This window comes from Schistocerca serialis, chromosome 2, assembly GCF_023864345.2.
Source record: "Schistocerca serialis cubense isolate TAMUIC-IGC-003099 chromosome 2, iqSchSeri2.2, whole genome shotgun sequence".
Taxonomy (NCBI): domain Eukaryota; kingdom Metazoa; phylum Arthropoda; class Insecta; order Orthoptera; family Acrididae; genus Schistocerca; species Schistocerca serialis.
The window spans coordinates 608,342,336-608,362,426 of NC_064639.1; the positions used below are offsets into that span (position 1 = coordinate 608,342,336).

The 20,091-nt window shown below is 42.1% G+C and overlaps 1 protein-coding gene and 1 pseudogene across 1 annotated transcript in view; both read left to right on the top strand.

Annotated features, from left to right (window-relative positions):
• Nucleotides 1-389: 389 nt before the first annotated feature.
• LOC126456274 (G-protein coupled receptor GRL101-like) overlaps nt 390-20,091 on the top strand; it is a 490,877-nt gene continuing 471,175 nt past the window's right edge. Inside the window, exons 1-2 of the mRNA XM_050092026.1 lie at nt 390-483; nt 9,416-9,583. Coding sequence (XP_049947983.1) covers nt 390-483; nt 9,416-9,583 — 262 coding nt within the window. The remainder of the gene's footprint in view (nt 484-9,415; nt 9,584-20,091) is intronic.
• On the top strand, nt 6,898-7,013 carry LOC126458936 (5S ribosomal RNA; annotated as a pseudogene).

Here is a 20,091-nt window from a genome sequence, read left to right on the forward strand (position 1 = left end):
CTAGGGGACTGATGACCTCAGATGTTAAGTCCCATAGTGCTTAGAGCCAGAGCCACAAAGCCGTCAAGATAGAAACTTTCGGTTTTATTTAAATAGATAATAACATACATTGCAGTTTTAAATCAGCAAAGAATTAAGTTAAATTCCCATACCTTAGAGAAAATCCCCATATATACTTTCAAAGAAATATTAATTACCAAAAATGAACTTAGTCGTGATAGAGCGGCAACAAGAATGGCTGAGGACCCACTTAAACAGGTTAATCTTCAGAGGCCTCAGTAAGTCGTGAAGGCTGACCCTCATGGAGTGCCTAGGAAACCGATACATCCGAATCACGACATAGACGAGCAGAACTGTAGCTAGCGCTTCGCCTCGGCCAACGCAGAACGATGCGGGTGTGTACCGGCAAGAGAGCAGACACCGCAGCCGTGCATAAGCGCCAGGACAGCACGCTGGTGGAACCAGCTTGGCCGACAGCCTCAGGTTCAGTGGGCCGCCTATATACGAACCCTGTCTACGATGATCACCTTAGATAAATGCCATTGACACGTTCCTACAGTACGGAATAATTATCTTGAGATATGGACTGCTATACAGACACTACCAAATGACCCGCTTCCAAATGTATATCCTAACGCCGGGCACTACAAGAGATCGAGAATGGTCTCCCTTGGATAGAAAATATCAATTAACGGTCTCAGCAGGGACCGCAAACAACAAAGAAACTTTTAATTTAAAAAAAAAAAAAAAAAAACGAAAATACAACTAAAATACTGAATTTTTATCTCACAATGTATTTGCTGGAGGCGTAGAAAACCTTCTACAATAGGCTCAGCACCTCTTAATCAAGTGAACTTTGCGGACAAGCCTTGAGACACCGGTATACAGTACATGCTGATACAGATTTGTTACTAAATGAACGACTGTACTGCAATAAGCACATAGAAGACAACATAGAATAATTTTAGTTTAAGGCTGATATTTAAGAGAAACAGTGTACCGTGATTAATCGCCCATTAAACATGCATTAACGAATAAGGCCACATCGGTTGGATTACATAATTAGTGCCGACATGGCAAACAGAAGCCAATGCAAATATGAAAACTGATTCCACTAAATAATTGGACATAGGCTAGAATTTACGACTGATTTGTGACTCGTGCCTCAGGCATGTACTAGAATTACACTTTGAAGTTTCTTTAAACAGCAATCTGAGACAGTGGCCCCCTCCTTTCAAGAACAATTGACATTAATTACAGGCCAGTAAAATAACCCAATAAGATAAACAAAATTAATGCACACGTTATATCACAGCAAAAGTTCTAGTACACAGCTTTAGAGTCTCACAGAAACAAAATTTAACAGACCGTAATGTCAACTCGCTCACATAACCGCAGGTAAGCCATTGCAGTCTACCACTATGGAGGTGAGAATAGCCACGAATCGAACACGGGAGGAAAACGCCCCTCCGTCATGGTGAGCACTCCTCTGAGAGCCCGATACCTCCTTCATAACCATCTCCACGCTCCACGAAGATGCCCAAAATAAATCACACCGACTGACCGGACGCCGCCCGAAAACTTTTTTTGATTCAGCTCCTCAGCCGATAATGCCACGACCAAAGACAACCACAAACTCGGTTCGCCACCGTGCCCCCAGAGGGAGCCATCCACGATTTAAAGCCCTGCGGTCAAAGATGAGAGGCGACTACCAAAGTCGATATAGCCCGATAAGTCGCTACGGCTTAGAAATTATATAAAAAAATTGCCAGACTCGAGTAGGACTCGCACAACGAGGGGTCCCCTACAGTATACACGCTCACGAAAAAAAATTCGTAACGCCAAGAAGGAGTTGTGGGACGTAAACGAAAGTTAGAAGCCGAGTTACTAAGTCTGAAAGATGATGTATATTCAGATTTCGCGCCAGTACCGTAAGAGTTCCGCTAATAGCACCACTATGAGAATGCAAATCAGGTTTGCTTTAAACACACGCTGTAACAGTCGTGAGCGATGGTTACCTTTGAGACTGGACGTGGTGAGTTGATGTTAGTCAAGAACGCTTTTAAGACGACAAAGATGTCATTATCAACACCATACTGAGTTTGAACGAGGTTGTTTCTTCTCCGATAGTGTAGGAAGACGTGACATTAATGCAGCCACTGTACATGACTGCTCTCAGGGGTGATCACGAGAATGTACGGTCGCAAAAAGACCGATCTTCGGACTGCCACGTCGCACTGCCAAGAGGTTAGACCATTGTGTTTGGCAAATGGCTCTGGCGCATCGTACTACTTCTGCAGCAGCTATCTGAGCAGCAGCTGGCATCACAGTGACACAACGAACTGCTACAACTCGGGTGCGCCAAGAGAAGCTCCGAGCCAGACGCCCTGTGTCGTGCATACCACTGAACCCAAACCACGACCATTTGCGACTTCAGTGGGGTCAAGCGAAAGCTCATTGGAGGGCAGGGTGGATGTCTGTTGTGTTTTCTGATGAAACCTGGTTCTGCATCGATGCCAGAGATGGCCTGCAACCAACCTGTCTGCTGACTACTCACTTGACCTACTCTATGGTCTGGAGTGTCATTTCTTATGCCAGCAGGAGTACTCTCATGGTTATCCCAAGCACTCTGATTGCAATATTTGGATCAGTCTGCTGGTTCGATATGTTGTACTGCCATTCATTAACAGCCCCCCGTGGGGTGTTTTCCAACAGCTAACGCTCTCCTACGTACCGCTGCTGTAGCCCAACATGCTCTACGGAGTGTCGACATGTCCCCTTGGCCTGCATCGATCACCAGGTCTGTCCTCAATCGACCACATATGGGGCGTCATCGGACGACAACTCCCAAGTCATCCACAGACAGCGTTTACCTTCCCTGTACTGACCGACCAAGACCAACAGACAGGGAACTCGGTCCCATAAACTGACATCCGGCATCACGTTTGCATGCTTGTATTCAACACTCTGTGGGTTACACCTGTCATTAATGTGTCAGCATCTCACATTTGTAGGGACTTACATTACCCTTGCGTTATCCTGCGATCTTGCAGTGTTAGTCACTTAAATATGTCACCTAGACAAGTGTATTCCTGAAATTTTATTACTCTATTTTACTTAATTTTTGGTACTGTGTTTTTTTTCGTCGGTGTATATAGACAGAATTTCTAGTAAGTTTTAAAATCATGCATGAGGCAGGCGACCATTATTATAAAAATGAGTAGTTCTGCATTCAAGCTGATTAGGTCACAATGGTAAAATTCAAATATCAGACAAGGGATTGTGGGGCGGCGGGTGGAATATAACTGTTATAGAAATGTTCCTATTATTTATTTATTGCTGTTGTTTGCCGTTCTCAACACTGGCTCTCTAACTACAATAATGGCAACCAGAAAGTGATTAGCAAAACGTGAAGCCTGTAATTAGAATTCCTAGTGCCCACTTCATCTGAGAAATACATTTATAGCTACAGCTTATAGCTCTGGGGAATTAGGAGATTGTCTGGGATTCATAATCAAAAACGATTCTCTCTAAAATGTTCACTACATTCTGAAAGTCACAGGTAAGTAATCATAATAAAAGTCTGACGTGGCTAAGTTAAATATTTTGTGCGAGAGAATTAATTTAATTACACTACACGCAGTAGACGAGCTCTGGACTTGCCCTTAAGAGATACGCTATCGCTATAGTTTTATAGTTATTCTGTTGAAACTTCTCACATCTTTATGATTATAGCGGATTTCCCTTCTAGTTAAATTTAAATATCCTAGCCTTATTTATTCGCCTACTTAATCTATCTTGCTTCTTTAATTTCTAAGACAAAAACCAGAATAATCATGAATTTCAACTAAAATTTTAATTTGTGAGATCTAGAATACTGTTTCTACTAAATTATTATGAAAAAGGAATCTAAATATAAATTTTTAAGTTTCTAGCTCTTTTCTGTTGCGCCAATAATTTTTACAGAAAAACGTCCAAATTTCGAAAATGGTTAAAGTTATTGAACTGATATTCAACACGTATGGATTTAGTATTACTCCTGACATGCTAGAAACGTTTCAGGTTATTTACTTGATTTTTAAAGTACTGCGCAACATTTATGACGTCAGAGCTAGTTACAGCGGACTAGACTGGCGCACAATGGAAAGACTGATGTGAATTTTATAAGGCGTGAGTAGGCTGCTTCCCTACAGGATGACTTTATTGTTCATATGACGCGTTTCGGAATTTATCCATCATCAGATATCCAGGAGCGATTGCTGCAGGCCTATCAAGTTGTATTTGAAACAACGTTACCATTCGTCATATCCAGGTGTAGCATTAGCTCCTTGATATTTGATGATGAGTAAATTCTGAAACGCATTGTATGACCAGTAAAGTCGTTTCTTGCCTGATGTGTGACTTGCATTGTTATCTAGTCAGCCTGAATGCAGAACTATTGCTTGTTTTAATTTCGAGTTTGTCATTTTCAACCACTTACACCTTAAAGTAAGGTGTAGGTGGTTGAAAATGACGAACTTGAAATTAAAACAAGTTTGCCATTTTCAACCACTTACACCTTAAAGTTAGGTGTAACTGGTTGAAAATGACAAACTTGAAATTAAAACAAGTAGTAGTTCTGCATTCAGGCTGACTATATAACAATGCAAGTTGCTGATGACAAACTGGGAAACAAAACATTCACTGTAGAAACCTAATACATCAGGAAAACCATACCATGTAGTAAAAAGGTATGAATTCATAATTTTATGTGGTTTTCTTTCAAATACCTGTAATTACGATTTAAAAACTAATATTTACATGTATACAAACAGTAAAGAACATACTTTATCTTTAAGAGAAATAAAATAGAAGCCCACTGAAGATGCTGCAACTGCAATGAAACATGTTTGGGCTAAAAAACGAAACTGTGTTTTACTAAAGACGGACCCTATCCAAAAAAAAAATGTATGATGTTCTAGTGCTCAAGGTCTCGCCATCAGCGAGACTCTAAACCTTATTTCTTTCACCTTCCGGCAGCAAATATTCTTTGGCATGTTTACTTTTTCTAAACAAAGATTTTCAAACAGTTAGATATCAGACTTACCCTGGTATTTTGATAGTTCTCGCTCTTTCATTTTTTATTATGTCTTTTATAGACATATGAAAATGTTGATCTGTGTATCTCATAGTAAATCTCATACCACATATCTGTCGAACGCCATATCAAATAATTATTTCCTATACTCTGCAATAATTTCAGTGCAGCCAATAGTATATTATCAACTCCAGGAAAGCAGTGTCAAATCAAATACCTCATGCTCTGCCAATCTTCTTGAATCGTAAATGAGACGCAACAGCAGACATGCAATAATAACTGATTGAAACTATCCGGATAGCTGTTAGTGGACATTAATACAAGTTGTGCCGATCCTTCGCCTTTATGAAGACTTCAGCTTCACTGGGGACTCTTTAATTGAGATTTCTGAGTGCCTGTCGTAGAACTGCAGCCTATTTTTCCACAGGATTAAAAACAAGAGAAGGTAGTGACGTTAGCCGCTGCTCTCTGGAGCGAAGTCAACGTTCTGACTCATCCCAAAGATGTTTTGAAAGACATCATGTTTACGCCAGCGAATGTTAAACATTTATATGTTGTTGTTATTTCCTGTTATATACATTCGTAACGCTACTATGTAGTGCGAGCACACATGTCCATATATCGTACGCATACAACAGCAAATGAGAACGACATATAAATGTGTCAGCGTTTATAAAGTTGACAAGTCTTAAAGCCAAAACATCTGCACTTCATAATGACCTAAGGCCGAAATTTCATAGTGGAAATAAAAAGTTTAACAATCGCTGGCAGAAACATGATGTCTTTCAAAAAATTTTACATGACTGTGAATCCCAGTTATGAAAAGGTAATTCATCCCAATGGTGTTCCATTGGCCTCAAGTCGGGCCTTTTGGCAGGCTAATCCATTTCAAGAGCGTTAATATCCACAAATCAGTGCCTCTAAGATGCTGCTTTATGACAGGATACAGTGTGATACCGATACAATCATCGACTCCAAACTGTTCCAATACTGCACGCAGTACACGATACTATAAAATGCGTTCATAGCTGCTTAAATACAAAAGTCATGGAATATCTCCTAACTTTTGCCCAGCATAATACAGCAGCGCGACATGACTTGGACTCAACAAGTCGTTGTAAGTCCCCTGCAGAAATATTGAGCCATGCTGCGTCTATACCCGTCCATAATTGCGAAAGTGTTGCTGTTGCGGGATTTTGTGCACGAACTGACCTCTCGATTATGTGCCGCACATGTTCGATTGGATTCATATCAGGTAATGAGGTCCTAAAATGGCTGAAAATGGTCTCGCAGTAGCCGTACATAACCACTTCCAGTCAATGATCGGCTCAGTTGGCTACACACCATTATGCAGTCAGTATCAAGTTGCACAGTGCCTTGTTGTCAACGTGGGTCCGTGGTTTCGTAGGGTCTGCCCCTCCCTCGAATCCTGCCATCAGCTCGTACCAACTGATATCGGGTCTCATCTGACCAGGCTACTGTTTTCCAGTCGTCTAAGATTCAAGAAATAAGGTCTCGAGTGCAGGAGAGGCGCTACAGGCGATGTCGTGCTGTTAGCAAAGGCACTCGCGTCGGTCGTCTGCTGCCACAGCCTACTAACGCCAAATTTCTCCTAGCGAGATACGTTTGTCGTACGCCCCACATTGATTTCTGCAGTTACTTCACACAGCATTGCTTCTCTGTTAGCACTGACATCTCTACAGATATTTTGCTGTTCTCGGTCGTCAAGTGAAGGCCGTCGGGCACTGCGTTGTCCATGGTGGCTCGGCACACTCGTGGCACTGTGGATCTCGGAATATTGAATTCCCTAACGATTTCCGGGCAACGGCCGTGCCACAGTGGATACACCGGTTCCCGTGAGATCACCGAAGTTAAGCGCTGTTGGGCGTGGCGGCACTTGGATGGGTGACCATCCAGCCGCCATGCGCTGTTGCCATTTTTCGGGGTGCACTCAGCCCCGTGATGCCAATTGAGGAGCTACTCGACTGAATAGTAGCGGCTTCGGTCAAGAATACCATCATAGCGACTGGGAGAGCGGTGTGCTGACCCCACGCCCCTCGTAATCACATCCTCCTCTGAGGATGACACGGCGGTTGGATGGTCCCGGTAAGCCACTCGTGGCCTGAAGACGGAGTGCTTTTTAACGATTTCCGAAATGGAATGTCCCATGCGTCTAGGTCTAACTACCATTCCAGATTCAAAGACTGTAAATTCCCGTCGTTCGGTCATAATCACGTCGCAAGCCTTTACACATGAATCACCTGAGAACAAATTACACGTCCACCAACGCCCTGCCCTTTTATACCTTATGTGCGCGGTACTGCCGCTACCTGTATAAGTGCATAGCGCTATCCCGAGACTTTCGCCACATCACTGTAGTTCTGTGCACTCTGTAACCAATTCTTTGTTCACAGTATGGATGGGAGCGAAACTTAGCGGACTGTAACTCGCTTCTAGATTCCTCGCTTAATACTACATCTACATTTATACTCCACGAGCCACCCATCGGTGTGTAGCGGAGGGCACTTTACGTGCCACTGCATTACCTCCCTTTCTCGTTCCAGTCGCGTATGGTTCGCGGGAAGAACGACTGCCGCAAAGCCTCTCTCTAATTTTGCATTCGTGATCTCCTCGGGAGGTATAAGTAGGGGGAAGCAATATATTCGATACCTCATCCAGACAGAAACGCACCCTCTCGAAACCTGGACAGCAAGATACACCGCGATGCAGAGCGCCTCTCTCTCAAAGTCTGCCACTTGAGTTTGCTAAACATCTACTTAACGCTATCACGCTTGCCAGATAACCCTGTGACGAAACGCGCCGCTCTTCTTTGGATCTTCTCTATTTCCTCTGTCAACCCGACCTGGTACGGATCCCACACTGTTGAGCAATACTCAAGTATTGGTCGAACGAGTGTTTTGTAAGCCACCTCCTTTGTTGATGGACTACATTTTCTAAGGACACTCCCAACGAATCTCAACCTGGCACACGCCTTACCAATAATTAATTTTACATGTTTGATCATTCCACTTCAAATCGTTCCGTACACATACTCCCAGATATTTTACAGAAGTAACTGCTACCAGTGTTTGTTCCGCTATCATATAATCATATAATAAAGGATCCTTCTTTCTATATATTGGGAATACATTACATTTGTCTATGTTAATGGTCAGTTTCCATTCCCTGCACCAAGTGCCTATCCGCTGCAGATCTTCCTGCATTTCGCTACAATTTTCTAATGCTGCAACTTCTCTTTATACTACAGTATCATCCGCGAAAAGCCGCATGGAACTTCCGACATTATCTACTAGGTCATTTATATATATTGTGAAAAGCAATGGTCCGTAACACTCCCCTGTGGCACGCCAGAGGTTACTTTAACGTCTGTAGACGTCTCTCCATTGAGAACAACATGCTGTGTTCTGTTTGCTAAAAACTCTTCAATTCTGCCACACAGCTGGTGTGATATTCCGTAGACAGTGCGGAACTGTATCGAACGCCTTCCGGAAGCCAAGGAAAATGGCATCTACCTGGGAGCCTGGATCTAATATTTTCCGGGTTTCATGATCAAATAAAGCGAGTTGGGTCTCACACGATCGCTTTTTCCGGAATCCATGTTGATTCCTACAGAGTAGATTCTGGGGTTCCAGAAATGACATGATACGCAAGCAAAAAACATGTTCTAAAGTTCTACAATAGATCGATGTCAGAGATATAGGCCTATAGTTCTGCGCATCTGCTCGACGACACTTCTTGAAAACTGGAACTACCTGTGCTCTTTTCCAATCATTTGGAACCTTCCGTTCCTCTAGAGATTTGCGGTACACGGCTGTTGGAACGAGGGCAAGTTCTTTCACGTACTGGTTCTTGAAATACTGTAAGTTGGCCTTCGCGTGGTTGTTGACTTTTACATTCTCGCCACTGCTAGCTCGTGTCTTTCAGCATATAAGCGTCGCCCTCACACGAGTCAATACATAGCCTCAATATCTCCCGTCAGATCTAATTGGTGTGAGTTCCAGAAGACTGGGCATTATTCTAAGATGGGTGCACAAGTGATATGCCAACAGACTCCTGTGTCGACTAACTGCATTTTTCCAATATCATGCCCATGTGATCATTCCGTTTCATATCACCACGAAGAGGTACACTCAGGAATATGTATGAGTTTCTTGATTCCCTGTAACTCATAGAGAACTATATTTTTGTTTTGTGGAGTTCACATTTTTTATTTTTATTTCTGAACATAGAGAAATGTGAGAAGCGTTATGCAGAGGGAGTGTGTTGCAGGAACACAAGTGGCAGAGTTCCTTAGGTAGCCGTCCGCCTGTGTTGCAGAGTCTACTGCTGCCGTGGAAACGTCGCGCTGGCTGTGCAACAACACGCAGATTGAGCCTGGCGGGCGGGAGGTGAGCTGCGGAGACGGCTGGTGCGTGGCGGAGAGTGCTCTGTGCAACGGCGTCCCGGACTGCGCCGGCGGCGAGGACGAGGGCGTGCCGCGCTGCGGTGAGTGCCGGCTCACCTCACTAGCGTATAGGCCAATCAAATGATTCCAGGGAACATCCTTACTTCCAGATCTTGTAAGATCCCTTGCGCTTCTTGCTCTTGCTCCTTCTTCTCAGACGGGTTCACTTGACTGACGATATGCACCGGGTGCACCAGGAAAGAAATTAATGCAAAGAAAAAAATTTTAATGGAAAAAGAACAAAATGTTAGCTGCTAAAACAGCCTTTTTTCCTATTTTTATTTGTCATAATAACTTATTTAAATGTTAGCTGGTTTTTCATTCTATGGTATCTGGAGTGTGTGCTCTGTGTATGAAATGTTATAAACCGTGACAAAAGTATATGAGTATAACCATGTTAGATCTAACTCAAAAAAAGCTAGAAAAATAAGACAGACTCAGAAAAAATGATGAAACTGTTTTATTTAATCTTGTTTTTAAAGTTATACAGAAAAAAGTGGTTCAATCGTAATCGAAAAGTAAAATATAAAGTGGTGGAAGAGAGGAGTGAAACATAAGACAGCGCCAGCAATGATACGAGTATCTTACCGATATATTGCTGCCACTGTCGGGGTCCTGTAACATCTCATGCATCTCCCCCCTCAAAGGTAGTATTCGATTAGTTATTATTTTATTAATTATTATTTCAATTGAATTTAAACAATTATCGTGAGAATTGGGTTCATTGAAGGTGTCATCTGCATTATTTTATTCCAGTGATATTTTTATTGCTGGCTTCCTGTGGTAAACAAGTAAAAAAAGTTATGGCTGAGCACTTCTTTCACGGGGGTTGAAATCGTGGAGGTAAAAAACACTATAGACTACGGAGATAATAAAAGAAAGGAGGTGGCATTACAGACTTACGCTGTTGGTCGTTTTGAAGCCAAGTAGCCCAAAACATTAGCAGACTACCGTTCGCGATTGCGCCTTGCTGATTAGCCGGCCGGAGTGGCCGAGCGGTTCTAGGCGCTACAGTCTGGAGCCGCGCGACCGCTGCGGTCGCAGGTTCGAATCCCGCCTCGGGCATGGATGTGCGTGATGTCCTTATGTTAGTTAGTTTTAAGTAGTTCTAAGTTCTAGGGGACAGATGACCTCAGAAGTTAAGTCCCATAGTGCTCAGAGCCATTTTCTTGCTGATTATTTCTGTCGTGTGCATGCAACGGCTATTTTAAATACTACTCGTAAAAATTACAGTGCTTGCTTGAATAACATAGTATCAGAGAGGCAATTACGAATTTGATGTAGCAATGCGACGTATTTGGTCTCGTTGATGTAACTTGTTTATTTTAATGCATTTCGAATAACGAAGAAGAGAGGGATGTGATGTGAAAAGGATGCTTTCGTAAGGAATTGTATTCCCCTTGTACTATATTTGTATCGATAGCAAATGAAGCTGGAACTCCGAAACTAATGCCTGTTTGCTTACTGGTACCTCTTCTTGTTAGTGATATTTTCAGTTTTCAATTCGTATGCACAACATTTTTAATGTCCATGTTTGCAAAAAGTCTACCTATGTGTACTTTGTTAGCCTATAAAAGTGCGCAGCGAGGAAAGAAGGAAAGCGGCATCGTACCTTGAGCATGTGAACAAAGTGAACGATTATTGAGATGTCAAAGAAACAGAACTGCATACTGGTATACCTACATGCAGAATAGAGTTCTTTTTTTATTAGATTGTTAGTGGTTTAGTTTCACTGTAGTTTACACATCTTCTCACTTTGAAATCTTACCTATGATGTCTCATTAGTGTGTGTAGTAATTCACTACGAGGGTAATACTGAAAGTGGTGATCGTACTGAAAGTCGTGAGCTACCCATTGTTAAAATGTCAATTCCAACAGTGTAACAGAAACATTGCAGGATTGTAATCTACAGACCTTACACCACGTGTTACCATATTCTGACATCATTAGCATGTATCACGTGATCAAAGACAGTACTTCCAAACTGGCCGACCGCAATGTTTCGTTTTGACAGAGAGCTGTCAAGGAATTCCTTGTTAAAGAGGGAAAATGTGCTGGGTGGCAAACTCGTCCACATACTCCCAACACTCGCGACTTGGCACCCTCCGACAAACCGTCTATTCGGTTCTGTTAAGGAACAGACGCGAGGCCAACGCTGCGGGACTATGGAATACGTCCGACAAGCACTCTTCAGTGTCTTTGGGAATCTGGAACGAAGTTCTGTGGTGAGGGTATTCTAAAACTTATAGAACAATGGGCAAAATGTGTGCAAAGAAATGTCGACTGAGAAGATGCACTTGGTTTGTCTAATAAATAAAGAAAAAAAAATTGAAAATTATTGCTCGTTGGTTTCAGTGTGATTCTCGTAGATTAGAATTTATGAAAAGCTATCGAACAACTGTTGATCGATCTGTCATCCCCTCATAAGCGACGAGACTACACCTTTTTATATGCCATAAATTTTGAAAACTCGCCTACTATCTATTAGCTCTTAATTAAAGTGTATAAGTAATATGACTCTGGTGTAAATGTCTTGAAAATATTCACCTTCTTTTACAAAAATGTTGACCTATGAGTGAAAAGCAACGCTATCTGTCATCTGTAAGTGGTGTATTAGATAATAATCATGGTTTCATAGCATAAGGGAATCCATGAAGAGGACCACTAACATGGGTTAAAGCAATGCTAAACTGTAACCATAAATATTAATTCTGACACAACTTATAAGTCTTCTCTTATAGAAAAATGTCTCAAAGTTCTCTGCAGCTTATACCTACCTTATTTTGGCTGAATGTTCTACGCAAGGAAGAATGACACTCTACGTGCCGGAAGCAGTTTCTCGTTGTTGATTCTAGGGAAGGCAGATTCTTCTCAGTCATTCTCAAAATAACCCGAAGTCGACCATTCGTCTTCCGTGCAATCAGTATAATTCTTTGCTTTGTCGAAGAGTGATCTGAGACCTCATTTAGACTGCCCCTCCTCAGAGACAGCTGCAGGACCACATAAAAGCTCTCTACAGTATTTTACTAGCAATGAAAGACAGACGGCCACAAGATTCACTATTAATAAAGATGGCTCCAAAACAGGAGACACAAGTAATATTCACCTGTTTTTTCCGTTAATGAACTAAAATATGTAACTTCCTGCTGCACACATATCACCAAAACCAACGATAGCATACAAAAGAAACAGCTAACAACTCATATAGCGTGACTCAGAGCAGGTCCACTACAACTAGTGTAATATAAGCCATTGTGTTTCATTTGTACGAGGGCTGAAAGAAAAGTAATTCCTCCACCTTCGTTAACTGGGTTTGGATGGGAATATTTTAATAAACCAAACGCAGAAATAATCCTTAGAATTCGATCTTTAATTACCAATATTCACTTTTCCACATAATCGCCAGCCAATTGGACACATTTCTGCCAAAGATGAACAAGTTTTCTGAAGCCGTCACGGAAGAAGTCGACACAACCACAGTCTAACAGTTCTCTCAACGTCTTCATCAGAAGCGTAATGATGTCCCTGCATTATCGGGAACATATGGAAGTCAGACGGTGCCAAATCTGGACTGTATGGAGGATGCCGTACGATGGTGCGCATTCGTTTCAGGAGTCAGCATCCGGGTTACCCATCGTGCACAGATCTTCGTATACCCAAGCAAAGCAATAATGTGACCCACAGTTCTTGTGAAATGGCGATTGTGCTTGCAATTTCTCTCTGAGTGATACGACGATCGTCCTAAATCAATCTGTCACCATTTTGCTTGTGAAACTCGGTGGTTGCTGTGTCAGGACGTACAACTTCTTGATTGTCACGCAGGTCAGATGTTCCCGCCTTAGTATCTTTAAATTTACTCGCCCAACGACGCACAGTACTCACATCAACACAATCACCATAAACTGCTTTCATTTTCTGATGAAACTCCTTTGGGATGACACCTCCTGCTGTCAAGAATTCAATGGCTGCACATTGCTTAAATCACACTGACCGACCGTCTGCGCAGGGTTCCATACTTTCCATACTTTGCACTGTAACAACACAACTGTTCAATGCCAAGGCTTCGCGCCAACTAGAGCTGTAGGGAAGAGGCTACGGAACAAGCCAGTACCTGCCGCATACCAATACTGCCAACTGTTGAAGAGTTACAAAGGTGGAGGCATTACTCTTCAGTCAACCCTCGTGTTTTCTTTGTTTTCCATCTTTTTATCAGTGTTAAGAGGTAGCCCTCATTTCCTATACAGCAGATGTTTTGGGAATCCCTGTTCTGTAAGTGATTTTTTGTTCTTAGCATAGACCTATGGCTAAAATGGACAAACCATAGCAGAAAAACGAAAATGTAAATGAAGGCAAGATGCAATAGACGTAATTGCAATGTAAATGTTGCTGATAAACTTAGTGCTTTCAGATTTGAGTTCACTCATCTTTTATATTCCTATTTTCAGAATAAATTAATAAATGCGTACTGACGTGGAGAGTTATGGTAGTGTAGAAACAAATTCAAACTGCTCTTTTGCAAGAAGGTTAATCATTATTCTCTGCAAGCATAGGAACAGCGATGGAAATAAGAAGCTTAAAAACATGTTCACGTCAATAACGGATTACGTTCCACATTCTTTGACTAAATTGCTGTTCTATAATGTCTTATGGACACAGGTAGTGCACCATCTGTTGAATATGGTGTAGGCAATGCTCTGACAGCGTCTCTGGTTTCCGCCAACTTCGTCACCTATAGCACAAACACAACTGTACTCTGTGCACTCCGAACAGATGATACAGCCACAAGGCTTGCATTTGTCGGTATAACAAAGTCGATGACGATGAACAGTGAAAAACATCCCATTTAAGAAAACTAGTTTACCTGTCGGGGTATGATACAAAACAACGTAGCATGACTTTCTATATTTTTACTGCCTTTGTAGTCTGTTGGTTAGCATCATAGGCTAGAGATGACGTACTGAGTTTGATTCTAGTTAATCACCTTCTCCCTTTCTCTTGCAAAAAACTGTGAAAGTTAAAGAAGCCAACTGACCATCAATATCAATAAACAAGTAGCATAAGTTGTGAATGTGTGGGTTTTATTTTGTCAAGTTGCACAATGGATTGATCCAACAACTACCCTTTGGTTCCTGCAAAAAACAATTTCCACCTCACACTACTACAGAAGTCAGACAGACGCTCCTAATGTACCAACAAGAACTGCTTGAAAAACATTCAGCAACAAAAATCGTCTGGAGTCGTCTGCTGTAAGGAAAAGACACAAAAATATTCTATATTCTTACGTAACTAGAGGGATAGTTGGGTACGGTAAGTATGCTAATTAGTGTAAGAAAAACATTAAACGAACGTAAAATATCATTTATTACAAAAAATTCTGAGAAATCAAGTGAACCTTTTTCTTATAAAATACTAATAAATTTCTGGGTTCTTTTCGGAACAGTAGATTGCCTCATATGGATAGGAATGCTATTGTTTTACAATGTATGGAAAGGTTCTTCTCTCCCTTTTCTTTAAGAATGTTATTTACTCGGCAGAATGGCTGAGAGCCGCGCCTACACAACTTGAATAACTTTTCTAGGTACGGTCAAGGCTGTCGTATGACAAATGTAGTGGAGTGTACTGTTAAGGAGGATGTATGGGGTTCGCATACACTGTAGCGCACAGTACTTTGAACTTTGACGACTGCTACCTGCGTCGCTCGCTGCTGACAAATAACACATCTATCTCTTTCTATCTGGAATGACCTTCACCAATCAAACTCTCTCTACGCCTTGATGAGGTCAAGGACTCCTATCCGCCCCTAGTCTAACTATTGGCATCTTACACCGGTCAGATAACCAATCCACCGTGATGCCACTCAGTATTCGCTCGCAGGCGTTTAACTAGTACTCTGTCCGTGTTCACAACGCACAATAAGTGTGGCGGCCAACACAGTGAACAATGCTTAATCACGAGTGACTCAATCTAGAGTGTCACTTCGATTAGCTAACGGCAGAGGTGCTCTCCCAGTGAAGTACTGAGGAGAGACTTTGTTCCTCGCTCTTTGCCTACATGTATCAGCGCACTCGCTCTCGTTACGTGTTCCCCCTCCAAGAGCGGCAATGGAACGGCTCCTTCTTCTGGAAAAGTTGCAAGAGTATATCATTCGCTGTCTTCTCTCACTCCTCTGGCTGCTTGAGTCAGAAATATTCCGCCAATCAGCGTTGCTCTTTTAAACGGGAGAATGACGTTTCGTTTAAGTCGACCAATGCAGAAATCTGTAGCAACTCCGTTAGGCGTATACCATCCTCCTGTGAGAACTCCGTGACTATGCAGTCAGTCCATGAAAAAATGCGTCTTCTGGGTGCTCCCACACAATGTAGCGGAATATGCTTTTAAGTCGAACATGGGGGTCATTATCCCTTTGCTCTGGCGAAAGATGTCTTCTCTCTGGGCGGTCGCTTCGGCCTAAGTAGGTTTGTTGTTGACCCAGCCCTGTGAAGTGACAGTCTTCCCAGCAGGCTGGTTTCCTCTTTAGAACGAAATTTCCTGTGGTCGTCATGTTATGTATGCGAGCCTCGACATTTTTAACCTCAGTGCGCACTTGCGATTTACTTATTAGATTTGCATATCACTAACATGAATTCTTACAAAATTGACTCTACCTTATCGAGTTTGGGTTCGAATGAAGCGTCTTGATGTGCAGAATACGATTGTGAGGACGGAATATGTAAGAAATGAAGGTCAGGAGACCACGCCACCTTACAAAGTAATATGCAGACATCTGCAATGGAGTTCAATCGAAAGTTTTGTACAAACTGGAAGCGTTGTAGAAGTTATGATATCATTGAAACGACTACGAATTGTATTTAACGGAGTGTTATCGTACAAGTCATCTGAGGATGTATTAGATATGTTTTGATAGGTGGCAAATGGTAAACAACATACACTCTAAGGCAAAAGGGAAAAGAAACACACACCACGAGGGAATTAGAGGAATGGGAGGGAAATCGGTAGATGTTATTTACATGTACAGGCAAACAAATGATTACAACTTCAGGCGAATTGGATTATTTATTGGGGTGACCGAATGGTTCTAGGCACTACAGTCTGGAACCGAGCGTCCGCTGCGGTCGCAGGTTCGAATCCTGCCTCAGGCATGGATGTTTGTGATGTCCTTAGGTTAGTTAGGTTTAATTAGTTCTAAGTTCTAGGTGACTGATGACCTCAGCAGTTAAGTTGCATAGTGCTCCGAGCCATTTGAACCATTTGATTTGATTATTTATTCAAGAGAAAGAGCTTCACAAGTTGAGCTTGTCAATAACGGCCTGGCCCATCTCTGGTCCTTGTAAGTAAGCAGTTATTCCACCTGGCATTGAATGGTAGAGTATTCGGATGTCCTCCTGAGGGATATCGTACCAAATTCTTTCTTCGCTCATCATGAGGCCTCAGTTCGAAGTAAGACTCATGGGTGAAGAGAATTCTACTCCTGTTAATGAGATTCCAGGCCGTAGACGTGCCTGGAGACGCCCAGATATCGGTGGGATATCAATCTGACTGTCGCTCGCCATACGGCTCGACAACCAGAAGTGAAGATCTGGGGTGACATTTCTTTTCACAGCAGGACACCTTTGGTTGTCATCCGCGGCACACTTACAACACAACGGTACATCGACGACATTCTACGCACCGTTCCATTGCCTCCCATAACAAGCCATCCCAGGCCTACATTTCAGCAAGATAAATTACAACCGCACGGGGCGAGCCTTTCTGCTGCTTCTCTTCGTGTCTGTCAAACCATACCTTGATCGGAAAGGTCGTCGGATCTCTCCCAAGACGAGAACGTTTGGAGCATTATTGGCAGGGCACGTTATCGTCTGGAGGACATCCAACAACTTTGTCAATCAGTGCAAGCCGAATAACTGCTTAGATCAGGGCCAGAGGTTGACGAACCCGTTATTGGCTCGCGCAATTCGTGAGACTCTTGCTCTTGAATGAATCATCCAATTTTGTTCTGAAAATGTAATCATTTGTTTGTACTACAGTTCATCACATCTATCGATTTCGGTGCATTACGGATAACTGCTTCATGGTGCGTCATTTTTGTAAGTGTGTGTTTAAGTTTATGTTTTAAAGCTCATATTTACTGAAAACAAAAACTGCTTATATCCTCGTGACAGCCACTTGCATGTTGCACTGTTATAACTATTTCTAGTTTAACTAGAAACCAGTCCTTAGATTATGCCGAAAAAGACTCTTTCACGAAATAAGTTGTAGATCACTAAAGTAAATGCATTACATTAATATAAACTGTAATGAAAAACTGATTGTGCATACCCTTTACGCACTTTTTATTTAATAATGAAGCATTATATGGTCTTTCAGACGAGGGCAGGTCAGGACAATAGGCCGTTTGCCGCACGAATACGTATTGCAAAGAAAGAAAAAAAACAGGACCTTGGTGAAAGCTCTCTATTTACGAACGACGACATCGGATACCGGAGGCTAGGTAGGACGCCCGAGAGAGTCCGTCTTCTCGCACCTACTTGGCAAGAGCCGCTCCACGGCGACTCTGGAAGAAAAGCAAACAGCAGAGCTAGCTCAGTATCTGGACCGCCATGCTTTTTGTGGCTATCGAGAATTCAGAAGACGAGTGAAAATAAGCAAAGTAGCGCGAATCTTTAGATAACACACTATCGACAGAAATGGAGTGGGTTAGGTATGTGGTAGCTTTTCGCAAATAAACAGTGGCGCCAGTGTTTGGAGATGCCGCAGCCGGGGCCCCGCCACTCAAAAAGCCACCCCCATCTGACGCAGCGGTGTAAACGTGTACCGCTCCGTTTATTTACTAGCACTTCCCGTATCTTGAGACGCCCATCCGCCCGCCACTTTTTCAGCTGAGACATTCACTCGGCTGCAGCGAGTTCGATCGACGAGTGAGGCTTGTTTGAGGTATTTTCGCGCCTGCCTCTTGACGTGAGTCAGCACTTAGCCAGCCAGCAGTATCGCTAACCTCTTTTCTCCGCCCTAGCATCAAACGAAAGACGAAACTGCTGCAATTTGAACCGGCAAAGTCGACGCAAGCTATGTCACAGACGCCAAGGTCGCAGTTTTACGTTGCTAAACCCTCTGCGAACTAGAGGACGACATCTTTCGGAGCGGAGAACAAAGGCTGGAAAGTGTAACGTTTTTTCATATCCTGCTGTATCACTAACTCGCAAAATCCAAGCTTTCTGTTCTTTATGTTTCATTATATTAGATGCTCCATCCGTTACTAATCGTCAAAACAACTTCAAGTCTAACAACGAAAGACAAAGAGTGGATATTCTGTCGTCTTCATTGTTTATGTTAACCACCTTTTTTTCTTATAAGTCGTCATCAGAGACCAATAGCAGAATATTGTTGCCATTGACCATACCCTGGTAATGGAAAGTTCTGGAAGGTAGTTACCAGAATCGAAAAGTCCGTTGGAAAACTCACAAGGTAAAAGCTATATTTTGTTACTAAAACAGACAATAAGAGAACACTTAGAAAATAAGAGCCGAACGAAACATGTGCAGATGAGACAAATAAAGTTATAGGTAGTAAGCTATGTTACAGCTAAATACAAATTTCTACTTCAAGAAAATCGGTAAAGTTACAAGTAACAAATATAGAGAACTACAGTCATGGAAAAATGTATGCATATATTGAAACAGAAGAGTGTCCGGAAATGTAGTACACATGTAGATTAACTTACGAAATAACGTGAACTCCTAGTATGTGACAGACCATCTTAAGTGATCGACTTTACTGAGTGGATTACCTGAAGAATAGGAGAGAAGCGACGGTTGTTCCCATATTGTCCCCTGCTCGTCCATGTCTCTTGTATATGTACACTAAATTTATGAGTATTCCACTGTCGTTACAAATGTGTAATTCTTTTGCAGTTATCGTCCTCCCTCAAAGAAGATTGTGTATCACATTTTTGGCAATACTGAGTTGTCACTGGACTGTAGTGCTACTCCACATGAGACACGCTACCATAACGATGTATGTCTTTTTTTCTTTTTACAAGTTCGGTTATTTGTAGCTGTAAAGTTGACAATCATGGAAGAACACTATGTATCAATGTAAACGCCAGATCTGGCTGATGTAAGTTTCACTCCATAGGATATCGCGTCATTAAATAAAAGCATAGAAAGGAAAATAAATCGATCATATTGGACGCGAAATGTCAAGGAATGGAGAAGGAAAAGCTCCAGCTGCAGCTGGTAAGGATGTGCCTGAAAAAATTGCATTAAACGTGGTGCGTGAAAGAACGTTCTACATTATTATAATGTAAAAATTATACACCAGAATAATGTTGTTTTCCTGAGCAAAATAACAACCGTATAATGATCCTTTTGTGCAACTATATCTTGAGAGGTTATTTTATAACACTATAACAGAAGTTCATTGTTTCGGGAAATACCTTTCTCCCCTGGAAAAGTACTTTTGAATAAATCGTAAAAAAGAAGAGTAATGGATACCATGATTACCTATGAATGGATGTAGGGTAAAGTTACGTTAGCCGGTCGGTGTGGCCGAG